The sequence below is a fragment of the Eriocheir sinensis genome, unplaced genomic scaffold, assembly GCF_024679095.1.
Source record: "Eriocheir sinensis breed Jianghai 21 unplaced genomic scaffold, ASM2467909v1 Scaffold271, whole genome shotgun sequence".
Taxonomy (NCBI): domain Eukaryota; kingdom Metazoa; phylum Arthropoda; class Malacostraca; order Decapoda; family Varunidae; genus Eriocheir; species Eriocheir sinensis.
The window spans coordinates 470,001-482,579 of record NW_026111578.1 but is presented as its reverse complement, the minus strand read 5'-3'; the positions used below and the strand labels follow the sequence as shown (position 1 = coordinate 482,579).

The following is a 12,579-nucleotide window of genomic DNA, read 5'->3' as shown; positions in this document are numbered from 1 at the left end:
TAAAATTGAGAACTTTAAAAATTTGTATCGTAAAAATTTGTTTCAGAATCGAACTTTGTTTCTTATTTTCTTGACTTTTTTTTTTCAACTTCATTTTTTATTTACTTGATTTTTTTCATTTACTTGATTGAACTTCATTTTTTATTATCTTTATTGAACTTGATTTTCATTTCCTTGTTCAAACTTCATTTTTTATTTCTTTGATTGATTTCGTTTTCATTTGCTTGATCAAACTTCATTTCTTATTTCTTTGATTGAATTTTTTTTTCATTTGCTTGATCGAACTTCATTTCTTATTTCTTTGATTGAATTTTTTTTTCATTTGCTTGATCAAACTTCATTTCTTATTTCTTTGATTGAATTTTTTTTTCATTTGCTTGATCAAACCTCATTTCTTATTTACTTTACAGAACATAATTTTTCATTCCCTCGATGACTGTACTTTATTTTTATTTACTTGATCATACTTGACTATAATTTGCTTGATGATCAAACTTTATTTATCTGTAACTGAACTCTATATTGAGAGTCCGTACATCTCAGTTAAACCTTGATTCAGTTTTCTACACCAGGATTATTTTTTCTTGCATGGGAACAAACTGGAAAAAGCGCATACAAGAAACTGGTGGACATACCCAAACTCTTATAACTGTGGTGGTGGTGGTGGTGGTGGTGTGGTACGGGAGTGTCAGGAAACAATGACTACAGAATTAACCGACCTGCCTGTGATGGTATTGGTTGTGGTTGCTGTTTGGGGTCATAGCAGTGATGGTGGATTGGTGGTGGTGGAAACAGTGGCTGGAGAGGTATCTGGTAACTGTGATGGTGTGATTATGGGGGTGGTGTGGAGGCTGGGACTGGTATAACTGTGTGGTGTGTTTGTGGTGAGGTGGAGGCTGGGACTGGTATAACTGTGTGGTGTGTTTGTGGTAGGGTGGAGAGTGGAACTGGTATAACTGTGTGGTGTGTTTGTGGTGAGGTGGAGGGTGGAACTGGTATAACTGTGTGGTGTGTTTGTGGTGAGGTGGAGGCTGGAACTGGTATAACTGTGTGGTGTGTTTGTGGTGAGGTGGAGGCTGGGACTGGTATAACTGTGTGGTGTGTTTGTGGTGAGGTGGAGGCTGGGACTGGTATAACTGTGTGGTGTGTTTGTGGTGGGGTGGAGGCTGGGACTGGTATAACTGTGTGGTGTGTTTGTGGTGAGGTGGAGGCTGGAACTGGTATAACTGTGTGGTGTGTTTGTGGTGAGGTGGAGGCTGGAACTGGTATAACTGTGTGGTGTGTTTGTGATGGGGTGGAGGCTGGGACTGGTATAACTGTGTGGTGTGTTTGTGGTGGGGTGGAGGCTGGGACTGGTATAACTGTGTGGTGTGTTTGTGGTGAGGTGGAGGCTGGGACTGGTATAACTGTGTGGTGTGTTTGTGGTGAGGTGGAGGCTGGGACTGGTATAACTGTGTGGTGTGTTTGTGGTAAGGTGGAGGCTGGGACTGGTATAATTGTGTGGTGTGTTTGTGGTGAGGTGGAGGCTGGGACTGGTATAACTGTGTGGTGTGTTTGTGGTGGGGTGGAGGGTGGGACTGGTATAACTGTGTGGTGTGTTTGTGGTGGGGTGGAGGCTGGGACTGGTATAACTGTGTGGTGTGTTTGTGGTGAGGTGGAGGCTGGGACTGGTATAACTGTGTGGTGTGTTTGTGATGGGGTGGAGGGTGGAACTTGTAACTGTGACTACAATGGATGATGACACTCTCTCACCTCTGGCTGGAGAAATACTGCAGAAAGCGATCTTGTAAGGAGGCAAAGGAAGGAGGAGAAGGAGCAAGGGAAGAAAAGGAGGAAGAATACAATAGAAGATGACATTTTCTCACCACAAGACTGAAAAATGCAGAACCAATCAATATAGAAAGGAGGAGAAGGAGCAAGAGGAAGAGGAGGAGGAGGAGGAAGAGTCTGGAGAAGAAAAGAAGGAATAAAACAATGGAAGATGACATTTTCTAACCACAAGATTGAGAAATGCAGCATCAATCATTGTAGAAAGGAGGAGGAGGAGGAGAAGGAGAGGGAGCAAGTGGAAGAGGACGAGGTGGAGTAGTAGGGGGAAGAAAAGGAGGAAGATGACATTCGCTCACCTCTGGGTCAAGAAATGCTGCAACAATCAATCTTCAAAGGAGGCAAAAAAGGTAGGAGAAGGGAGAGGAGGAGTTATAAGCCAAGGGAATATGACATGTCCTCACTTCAGGGTTTAGAAATGCTGCAACAATCAATCTTCAAAGGAGGCAAAAGAGGTAGAAGAAGGAGGAGGAGGTACAAGGCAAAGGAATATGACATGTCCTCACTTCAGGGTTTCAAAGGAGGCAAAAGAGGTAGAAGGAGGAGGTACAAGGCAAAGGAATATGACATGTCCTCACCTCAGGGTTTCAAAGGAGGCAAAAGAGGTAGAAGAAGGAGGAGGTACAAGGCAAAGGAATATGACATGTCCTCACCTCAGGGTTTCAAAGGAGGCAAAAGAGGTAGAAGAAGGAGGAGGTACAAGGCAAAGGAATATGACATGTCCTCACCTCAGGGTTTCAAAGGAGGCAAAAGAGGTAGAAGAAGGAGGAGGTACAAGGCAAAGGAATATGACATGTCCTCACCTCAGGGTTTCAAAGGAGGCAAAAGAGGTAGAAGAAGGAGGAGGTACAAGGCAAAGGAATATGACATGTCCTCACTTCAGGGTTTCAAAGGAGGCAAAAGAGGTAGAAGAAGGAGGAGGTACAAGGCAAAGGAATATGACATGTCCTCACCTCAGGGTTTCAAAGGAGGCAAAAGAGTGAAGAAGGAGGAGGTACAAGGCAAAGGAATATGACATGTCCTCACCTCAGGGTTTCAAAGGAGGCAAAGAGGTAGAAGAAGGAGGAGGTACAAGGCAAAGGAATATGACATGTCCTCACCTCAGGGTTTCAAAGGAGGCAAAGAGGTAGAAGGAGGAGGAGGTACAAGGCAAAGGAATATGACATGTCCTCACTTCAGGGTTTCAAAGGAGGCAAGAGGTAGGGAGGAGGAGGTACAAGGCAAAGGAATATGACATGTCCTCACCTCAGGGTTTCAAAGGAGGCAAAAGAGGTAGAAGAAGGAGGAGGTACAAGGCAAAGGAATATGACATGTCCTCACCTCAGGGTTTCAAAGGAGGCAAAAGAGGTAGAAGGAGGAGGAGGTACAAGGCAAAGGAATATGACATGTCCTCACCTCAGGGTTTCAAAGGAGGCAAAAGAGGTAGAAGGAGGAGGAGGTACAAGGCAAAGGAATATGACATGTCCTCACCTCAGGGTTCAAAGGAGGCAAAGAGGTAGAAGGAGGAGGAGGTACAAGGCAAAGGAATATGACATGTCCTCACCTCAGGGTTTCAAAGGAGGCAAAAGAGGTAGAAGAAGGAGGAGGTACAAGGCAAAGGATTATGACATGGCCTCACCTCAGGGTTTCAAAGGAGGCAAAAGAGGTAGGAGGAGGAGGTACAAGGCAAAGGAATATGACATGTCCTCACCTCAGGGTTTCAAAGGAGGCAAAAGAGGTAGAAGAAGGAGGAGGTACAAGGCAAAGGAATATGACATGTCCTCACCTCAGGGTTTCAAAGGAGGCAAAAGAGGTAGAAGAAGGAGGAGGTACAAGGCAAAGGAATATGACATGTCCTCACCTCAGGGTTTAGAAATGCCGCATCAATCAGGTAGTGCAGGATGGTGTAGACGGCATCATGCTCGAGGCACTCCTTGGGCACACTGTTGCACTTCCTGGGCCCCTGACAGCCGCCCTCCAGCTGCAGGTCCAGGTGGCGGGAGCAGCGGCGGAGCAGACGGTGCACCTTCACCACGTCCTCCTGCTGGGGGGGTGAAGCAAGCACAGCAGGTCACACACTGGGTCACAAGCAGGCAGGTGAGGGCTTGGGATACAATCGTGACTTGCCTCCCCTGCTGCACCATATCACCAGCAACAAACACACATGCACATACACACACACTACTAAAAGAAGGAGTAAACACCAGGAACACAAGAAGACATAGTATAAAACTGAGGAAAGGAAGATGCTTGAGAGACATAATGAAATCTAGCTTCCTGCAAAGAAATATAGAGGTTTGGAACAGACTAAGTGAGGATGTAGTATCAGTGAAGAGTGTGCAAAACTTTAAGGAAAAGCTGGACAAATACAGATATGGAGACGGGACCACACGAGCGTAAGCCCAGGCCCTGTAAAACTACAACTAGGTAAATACACACACACACACACACACACACACACACACACAAAAGTATATATAAATGTAGATAGTTGAAGGTAAAGTTGAGGGCAATTGCTATAGCTGTGCATGCCAGTAGTGCTTCTCTGTCCTGTTGGCCCTTAGTGTAGCCGACGGCGCCTACACTGAGATAGATATATAAAAACATACATCAATCTAAAACCACTCGGAAGTTATCCGTGATGTGGCTACTCACTGTGATGTTGTGGCAGGAGGTGCGGTTGTTGATGAGCGCCACATAGTTGGGGAGAGACCAGGAGGGGCAGCAGCGGCCGGGGCTCCAGGTCTCGCAGATGGGGTGGAACTCTGGCAGGGCACGCATGCGATCATCCAGCTGGCAGATGGCCTTGAGGTGCTGCAGGGTGAGCAGGGTTTCCCGCGGCACTGTGCTCTTCAGGATGACGCGCCCGTACTCTGGCACTGTGAGGGGAAGGAAGGACATGGGTGAGTTTTCTTTTCTTTTCTTTTTATTACAGCAAAGGAATGTTTGTTTACAGACTTATTTGTGCCCGTGACCTGCCTCGACCTTTTTGTTTCCTCTGTTTTGCCCTTGACCTTTTTGTTTCCTTCTTTTTTTGCACCCTTTTCCTACCTTGACCTTTTTGTTTCCTTTTGTTTCCTCTTTTATTGTGCGCTTGACCAGCCCTTGACCTTTTTCCTTGACCTGCCATTGACCTTTTTGTTTCCCCTCTTTTTGCACCCTTGACCTGCCTCCGACCTTTCCTGTAATCAAAAAGGGTGGCACACGGTTCCCTTACCGACGGGGTTGCAGAAGAAGCCGTCCTCGCCCAGGTGGAGGTGGTTGGTGTGGTGGTTGTCCTGCCACTCATCCTGCAGCTGGTACTCTCCACGGCCCTCATCCACCTTGTTGACCATGATGGTGAGGGCCGAGAGCGGCGTCTCCTTGACCTCATCTGATATGCTTGCGTTCTGGCTAGAATTTCCCCGGTTTCCCTCGGGGCAGTCTGGCACCACTGTCGTACCATTGTCGGTCACCTCAACGCACACCTGTGGATGGTGGAGGTGTGTGTTGGTGCTGTTGTGCTGGGCTGTGAGTGACTGACAATGCTTGACAGACTAACAATGCCTGACAGACTAACAATGCCTGACAGCCTGACTGACAATGCCTGACAGACTGACTGACTGATGCCTGACAGACTGACTGACAATGCCTAACTGAGAGACTGACTGACTAACACACTCCTTGACTGCATAACCAACTGCTCTCGAGTAAATGACTGACTCCCTGCCTTTCTAACTGACTGACAAACTAACCATGTGACTGACTGCCTACCTGCTTGACTGACTGACAGACTTTCTACATGACTGACTGACAGACTTTCTACATGACTGACTGACTGACTGACTGACTATAAAATAAAATACCTACCTGCCTATCTGTCTGAGTGAATACCTGCCTATCTAACTACCTACCTCATGACTCACTAACTACCAAATTACCTGCCTGACTAACTAACTGCCTACCTACCTGTCTGACTACCTGCCCGGCTACCTACATTGTGCTTGTGGACCGGTGGGGGCTTATCGTCGTCCTGGGGCTGCCGGGGTCGGGGTCGCGGGCGCACACGTGGGTCGGCGGAGGGGTTGACGCTGAGCACGCCGCGGTACCGGGACGCCTCAAGCAGGTTCTCCCAGGCCACGGCGCGCCGACTCACCGTGGTCCCCCGCGCCACGAACCCCTGTGGGAGGAGGAAGACGGAGGAATAAGTACCGTGTTAGGACAATATGGCAGTAAGGAGGAAGCAGTGAAATTAATACCTCACACAAAAATTTTCTTGACATGTTGCTGGGAAAAAAGATCTGGGGCTGGAATTCACAAACATACTAACAACGGACTAACATAACGATCCACTATTGATTTAGCGACCATCGTTAACTGAGCAGTGAAAGTGGAGTGAGAAGTGAAATAGTGGAAAACAGCAAAGCACATAGGCAGGTACATCAGGGAAAGAAAAGGACAGAAAAACCTAAGATCAGGATGAATTGCTTAAGTGATGTAATACTGAGAAGAAAAGTGTTTATAAGTGAAAAAGGAGAAAAGAGGAACGAGAGGAGGAGGACCTGAGAAGCGATACACAGCGTCACAGGTCAAAAGAAGAAGAAGAAGGGAGGCAGGGGCGGGTGAGGATGATGACGGTGATGGGGGAGGAGGGGAGGGGTGACTGGAGGTGGTGATGGTAATAATGACAATGATGATGGTAATGATGGTGATGATGATGATGATAATGATGGTGATGGTGATGATGATGGTGATGATGATGGTGACAATAATGACGATGATAGTGAAAATAATAGTGATGATTCCTATAGCCCATATTTCTATTGATGTTTGGGGGATGAGGAACATACATACTTGAGAGAGAGAGAGAGAGAGAGAGAGAGAGAGAGAGAGAGAGAGAGAGAGAGAGAGAAATCCACAGTTACGAGCCAACATTTCCTTATTCATTAATCCACTGTATTTTTTTTATAGACCACTAACTAAAAAAAAAACACAAATACCAGAACACCAAGACTCCACACCCACAGAGACAACAGAAGAAGCATAGATGAGAAGAACTACTAAGGAGGTTTGTTAGAGGGGGGGGGGGGGGTAATACAAGGAAGGGGTCGGCGAAGAAGGGGAGAGGAAGGGTATAACATGTATCAGGGAGGGGTTGGCGAAGGAGGAGGGGAAGGGGGGGGCATATGTACCAGGGTGGGGGGCATATATAGAGAGAGGGGGGCTATTCGTATCAGGGAGAGGGAGGGGAGCATACATACCCAGGGGAGAGGGGGCATATATATAAGACGAGGGTGGGGTCATTCGTAGCAGGGAGGAGGGGTCATTTGTACCAAGGAGGGTCATTTGTACCAGGAAGGGGGAAGGGCGTACGTACCAAAGAGGGGTCAGCGAAGGAGGGGAGGGGCCGCGCGGTGAGGGAGAGCACCAGGCAAGTCGCTACCACCACCACCACGCTGGTCAGGACGGCGTAAGGGTGGTGACACAGCAGCCGGGCATACCTGTAACACCGACACCACCACCATCACCATTATTAACGCCTTCAACACCACTGCGAACGCCATTGTCACCATCTTCTATTCCATCATCACTAACCTAGCCTGCCCCGTCACATCACTATCACCAGCTTCATCACCACTATCATTACCAGCATCACCACTAAGCTAACCTGCCCTGTAACATCACCACTTCTAACAGCATCATTCCTATTGTCATCACCATCATCACCACTAAGATAACCTGCCCTGTAACATCACCACTACTAACAGCATCATTCCTATTGTCATCACCATCATCACCACTAAGATAACCTGCCCAGTAACATCACCACTTCTAACAGCATCATTCCTATTGTCATCACCATCATCACCACTAAGCTAACCTGCCCAGTAACATCACTACTACTACCAGCATCATACCTATTGTCATCACCATCATCACCACTAAGATAACCTGCCCAGTAACATCACCACTTCTAACAGCATCATTCCTATTGTCATCACCATCATCACCACTAAGCTAACCTGCCCAGTAACATCACTACTACCAGCATCATACCTATTGTCATCACCATCATCACCACTAAGATAACCTGCCCAGTAACATCACCACTTCTAACAGCATCATACCTATTGTCATCACCATCATCACCACTAAGCTAACCTGCCCAGTAACATCACTACTACTACCAGCATCATACCTATTGTCATCACCATCATCACCACTAAGATAACCTGCCCAGTAACATCACCACTTCTAACAGCATCATACCTATTGTCATCACCTTCATCACCACTAAGCTAACCTGCCCAGTAACATCACTACTACTACCAGCATCATTCCTATTGTCATCACCTTCATCACCACTAACTTAATCCGTGACACCAATTTCATCACCACCATTACCCAACCACTACCACTGTCATCACCACCACTAACCTAACCTAACCTAACCTAACCTAACCTAACCACCACAGTCACCACCATCATCACCACCACTACCCTGCCCAGCAACACCACTACCACCACCACTGTCATCACCACCACTAACCTAACCTAACCACCACAGTCACCACCACCATCATCACCACCACTACCCTGCCCAGCAACACCACTACCACCACCACTGTCATCACCACCACTAACCTAACCACCACAGTCACCACCACCATCATCACCACCACTACCCTGCCCAGCAACACCACTAACACCACCACTATCATCACCACCACTAACCTAACCTAACCTAACCACCACAGTCACCACCACCATCATCACCACCACTACCCTGCCCAGCAACATCACTAACACCACCACTATCATCACCACCACTAACCTAACCTAAGCTAACCACCACCACTACCATCACCACCACTATCATCACCAATGCCATCAACACCATTATCGTTTTACCATCAAGGATCACTGCAGATAACCTAACACCATCATCATCATCATCATCATCACAACTCGGCCCCATCATCTTCACCACTATTTTCATCACCACCATCATCATCATTTTTCCCCCTGTGTTCTTTTTCCTCCATTTCCTTCTTTTCCTGTTTCTTCCATCTCCTTTTTCTTTCCTTCTCCATTTCTCTCTTCTCTCTCCGTTTTTCCTCTATCACAATACTCTACGTTTTTTCCCCTCCCCTTTTCACTGTATCCTCGTTTCTTCCTCTTTCCCTTCTATCTTTCACCTTTTCTTCCCTTCTACCATTCCCAGTATCCCTTCTCCTCTTCCCTTTTCCTTCCTTCTTTATTCCCTATCTCTTCTTCTTCCTTCTTCTCCGTTTATACTTTCTTCTCCTTCCTCTTTCCTTTATTTTTCTTTCCTTTCTTACACAGACTTATTTTCCTTCTTCCTCAGTCTCTCCTTTCTTTCTTCTTCCTCTCTCCTTCCCCTTCATTTCCTTCTTTCCTTCAATTTTCTCTTTCTTCCACCCTCTTCCACCTTCCCCATTCCTCTCCATCTCTCCATTCTTCCACTGCCATCCCTTTCCCCCTTCTTCCCTTCGCTCTTCCACTCCCATTCCTCCTCCTTTCTTCCACTCTCTTCCACCTCCCCCTATCCACCCACCCCCTTCCCTCAATCACTTTTCTTCCAGTTCCAATTCTTCCACCACCATCCATTTCTCTCCCTTCCTCCCCTCTACTCTTCCACCTCAATCCCGTTTTCCACTTCCCCCTCCACCCTCCCTTCGACTTCTCTCCACCTTTCTTCCAATCACTTCCACTTTCTCCCTCCCCCTCCCCCCACTCACCATATCATGTTGGGAGGCGATTCTGTTTGGTGGGCGGCGTGTTCATGGCGTCCCTCCTCTTCCTCCTCCTCCTCCTCTCGCCCCGAAGCCGCTGCCACCGCTGCCGCACCGACCTTCTCGCCTCCCCCCGCCAGGCCTGCAGGGGGGCGGGAAGAGGGGGAGAGTGAGGGAGTGAGGGGCGGGAGGGAGAGGGGAAGGAAAGCGATAAGGTCGGAGTTTGGGATAGAGAGAGGAGATAGAGAGAAGGAGAAGGAAAGATAGAAGGAGGGGAAGAGGAGGAGGAGGAGGAAGAAGAGGAGGGGTGAAAAGGTAAGGTTAGGATCGAAGAAAGAGAGGGGAAAGAGGAAGGGAGAGAAGGAAGGAAAGATAGAATGAGGGGAAGAGGAAGAGGAGGAGGAGGAGGAGGAGGAAGAAGAGGGGGATGAGAAGGTAAGATTAGGATCGAAGAAAGAGAGGGGAAAGAGGAAGGGAGAGAAGGAAGGAAAGATAGAAGGAGGGGAAGAGGAGGAAGAAGAGGGGGATGGGAAGGTAAGGTTAGGATCGAAGGAAGAGGAGGGGAAGAATGAGGAAGAAGATGAAGGAGGAATGGGAAGGAAAGAGCGGAAAAGACTTGTATGTTTGGGATTGGAGAAAGAAGGAAGAAGAGGAGGAAAAAGAAGAGAGAGAGAGAGAGAGAGAGAGAGAGAGAGAGAGAGAGAGAGAGAGAGAGAGAGAGAGAGAGAGAGAGAGAGAGAGAGAGAGAGAGAGAGAGAGAGAGAGAGAGAGAGAGAGAGAGGAAAAGGAGGAAGGAAGGAAGGGAGGGAAGGAAGGAGATAATGTTGGGGTTGAAGTATGAGAAAAAGAAAAAGAGGAAGGAAGAATAGGGAGGAATGGGAGGGAAAAAGCGGGAGAGAGAGAGAGAGAGAGAGAGAGAGAGAGAGGGGACGGAAAGAAGGAAGTAGGAACCAATTAAAATGAAGAAAAAGGAGAGAAAGAAGTAGAAGAAGAAAGCGTAAATAAAGAAGAGAGAGAGAGAGAGAGAGAGAGAGAGAGAGAGAGAGAGAGAGAGAGAGAGAGAGAGAGAGAGAGAGAGAGAGAGAGAGAGAGATTCCCAGAACTATTACAGTGGAATCTCTCAGCTCTCATCTCCCTTCCCCCCCTCCTCTCTTTCCTCCTCCTCCTCCAGCCCTAGGGAGTCCAGGAGGTGCCGGAGGTAAGGTCAGGGGTTAAAGGTCATGAGTGAGCAACAACTACATCACCATCACCACCACTACCACTACCACCACTACTACTACTACTACTACTACTACTACTACTACTACTACTTCTACTACCACACACACACACACACACACACACACACACACACACACACACACAGAGGATGGGAGGGGAAGTATAGAGATGGGGGAAGATGGGGAGGGAGGGGAATGTGCCTTGGGGAACAGCAAAGGGTCTAGTCATCTTGAAACCCCACCTGTGTCCCCTTCCCCACCAATCCCCACACCAGCCCATCAGGCCTTTCCTCCCCCCCACCATAGGCCTTCCCCACCTATTCCCCACTCCTCCATTCCCCATCCAATCCAAGTTTTCCCAATTACAACCTTTCAATTTTACTTTCTTCCCCATCCCTCCCCACCATAATCCTTCCCTTTTTCCCTCCCCACCTATTCCCCACTCCTCCATTCCCCACCTAATCAATTTTTTCCCCATTTCCCCTTTCCTCCCCACCATAATCCTTCCCTTTTTCCCTCCCCACCTATTCCCCACTCCTCCATTCCCCACCTAATCAATTTTTTCCCCATTTCCCCTTTCCTCCCCACCATAATCATTCCCTTTTTTCCTCCCCACCTAATCCCCACTCCTCCATTCCCCATCCAATCCCAGGTTTCCCCTACATTGTTTTTTTTTTCCTTTTTCCTTCCCCATTTGTTCTTAGTCTTTTTCTTGTTTTTTGTTATTGTTGTTTTTGTGGATATTCTTGCCCCCCTCCACCCCCCCTCACCTTTCTCCTCCCCTCGTGTTCCCTCTACACCACCACCACCACCATCATCATCACCATTTTCATCACCTCTACGGGATATCATTTTTTTTTCATCACCATCATCCCCATCAACACCATCCATCACCATCATCAACACCATCATTATCACCATTTTCATCACCTCTACGGGATATCAATGTTTTATTTCTTATTTTTTAATCTTTTCATCACCACCATCACCATCATCACCACCATCACCACCACCACCACCACAAGCATTACCATCGTCATCACCTTTAGGGAAATCGATGCTCTTTACTGTTTTATTTCACCACCACCATCACCATCATCACCATCATCATCACCACCACCATCACCACAACAAAACAACGATGCGGGTGGTTGCTAAAACGCTATCGGGTCACAAGGAACAGTCCCCCCTCCCCCCCTCTTCCCCCTCCCCACCACCACCACCACCAACAACAACAACAATAGTAACAACATCAGCCTTCAGCCTCCTCCTCCTCCTCCCTTTCCACCATCACCACCAGTCGCCCCCCCCTCTCTCTCTCTCTCTCTTCACTCTACAAACGAGAGAGAGAGAAAGAGAGAGAGAGAGAGAGAGATCCATACCTGTAATATACAAGTTCCAAACATGATACTATCCCTTTTCCCTCCTCAGCCTCCCCTCCGTCCCCCCCCCCTTCTTCCGTCCTCTTTTTCCTCCTTTCCCCTCCACCTCCCCTTCCTTCCCCTCCCATCTCCACCTCCCTAATCTTCCCCTTCCCTTCCCTTTCCTTTCCCTTCTTTCCTCTTCTTTTTCCCTCCATCTCCCTAATCTTTCCCTTCCCTTCCCTCTCCTTTCCTCTTCTTTTTCCTCATTTTCCCCTCCACCTCCCCTTTCTTCCCCTTCAATCTCCCCCTTCCTTTCTTCTTTTCTCTTTTCCCTTCCACCTCCCTTTCCTTTCCCTTCCCTTCGTCCTTTTCCTTCTCCTCTGTCCCCCGTTTTCCTTCCTTTAGCAAACCATCCATACTACTACTACTACTACTACTACTACTACTACTACT

The 12,579-nt window shown here is 47.8% G+C and overlaps 2 protein-coding genes across 2 annotated transcripts in view; one reads left to right on the top strand and one right to left on the bottom strand.

The window, feature by feature from the left end:
• Positions 1–2,221: 2,221 nt before the first annotated feature.
• Positions 2,222–2,842, top strand: LOC126991392 (serine/arginine-rich splicing factor 4-like). Its single transcript, XM_050850135.1, has one exon. It carries the CDS (start codon positions 2,222–2,224, stop codon positions 2,840–2,842), a length of 621 nt encoding a protein of 206 aa, XP_050706092.1.
• Positions 2,843–3,667: 825 nt separating this feature from the next.
• Positions 3,668–12,579, bottom strand: part of LOC126991393 (protein dispatched homolog 1-like) — a gene marked incomplete at its 3' end in the record, with an annotated part of 12,866 nt that continues 3,954 nt past the window's right edge. The window contains 6 exon segments of the mRNA XM_050850136.1: positions 3,668–3,850; positions 4,462–4,685; positions 5,024–5,273; positions 5,783–5,965; positions 7,163–7,286; positions 9,549–9,684. Coding sequence (XP_050706093.1) covers positions 3,668–3,850; positions 4,462–4,685; positions 5,024–5,273; positions 5,783–5,965; positions 7,163–7,286; positions 9,549–9,556 — 972 coding nt within the window.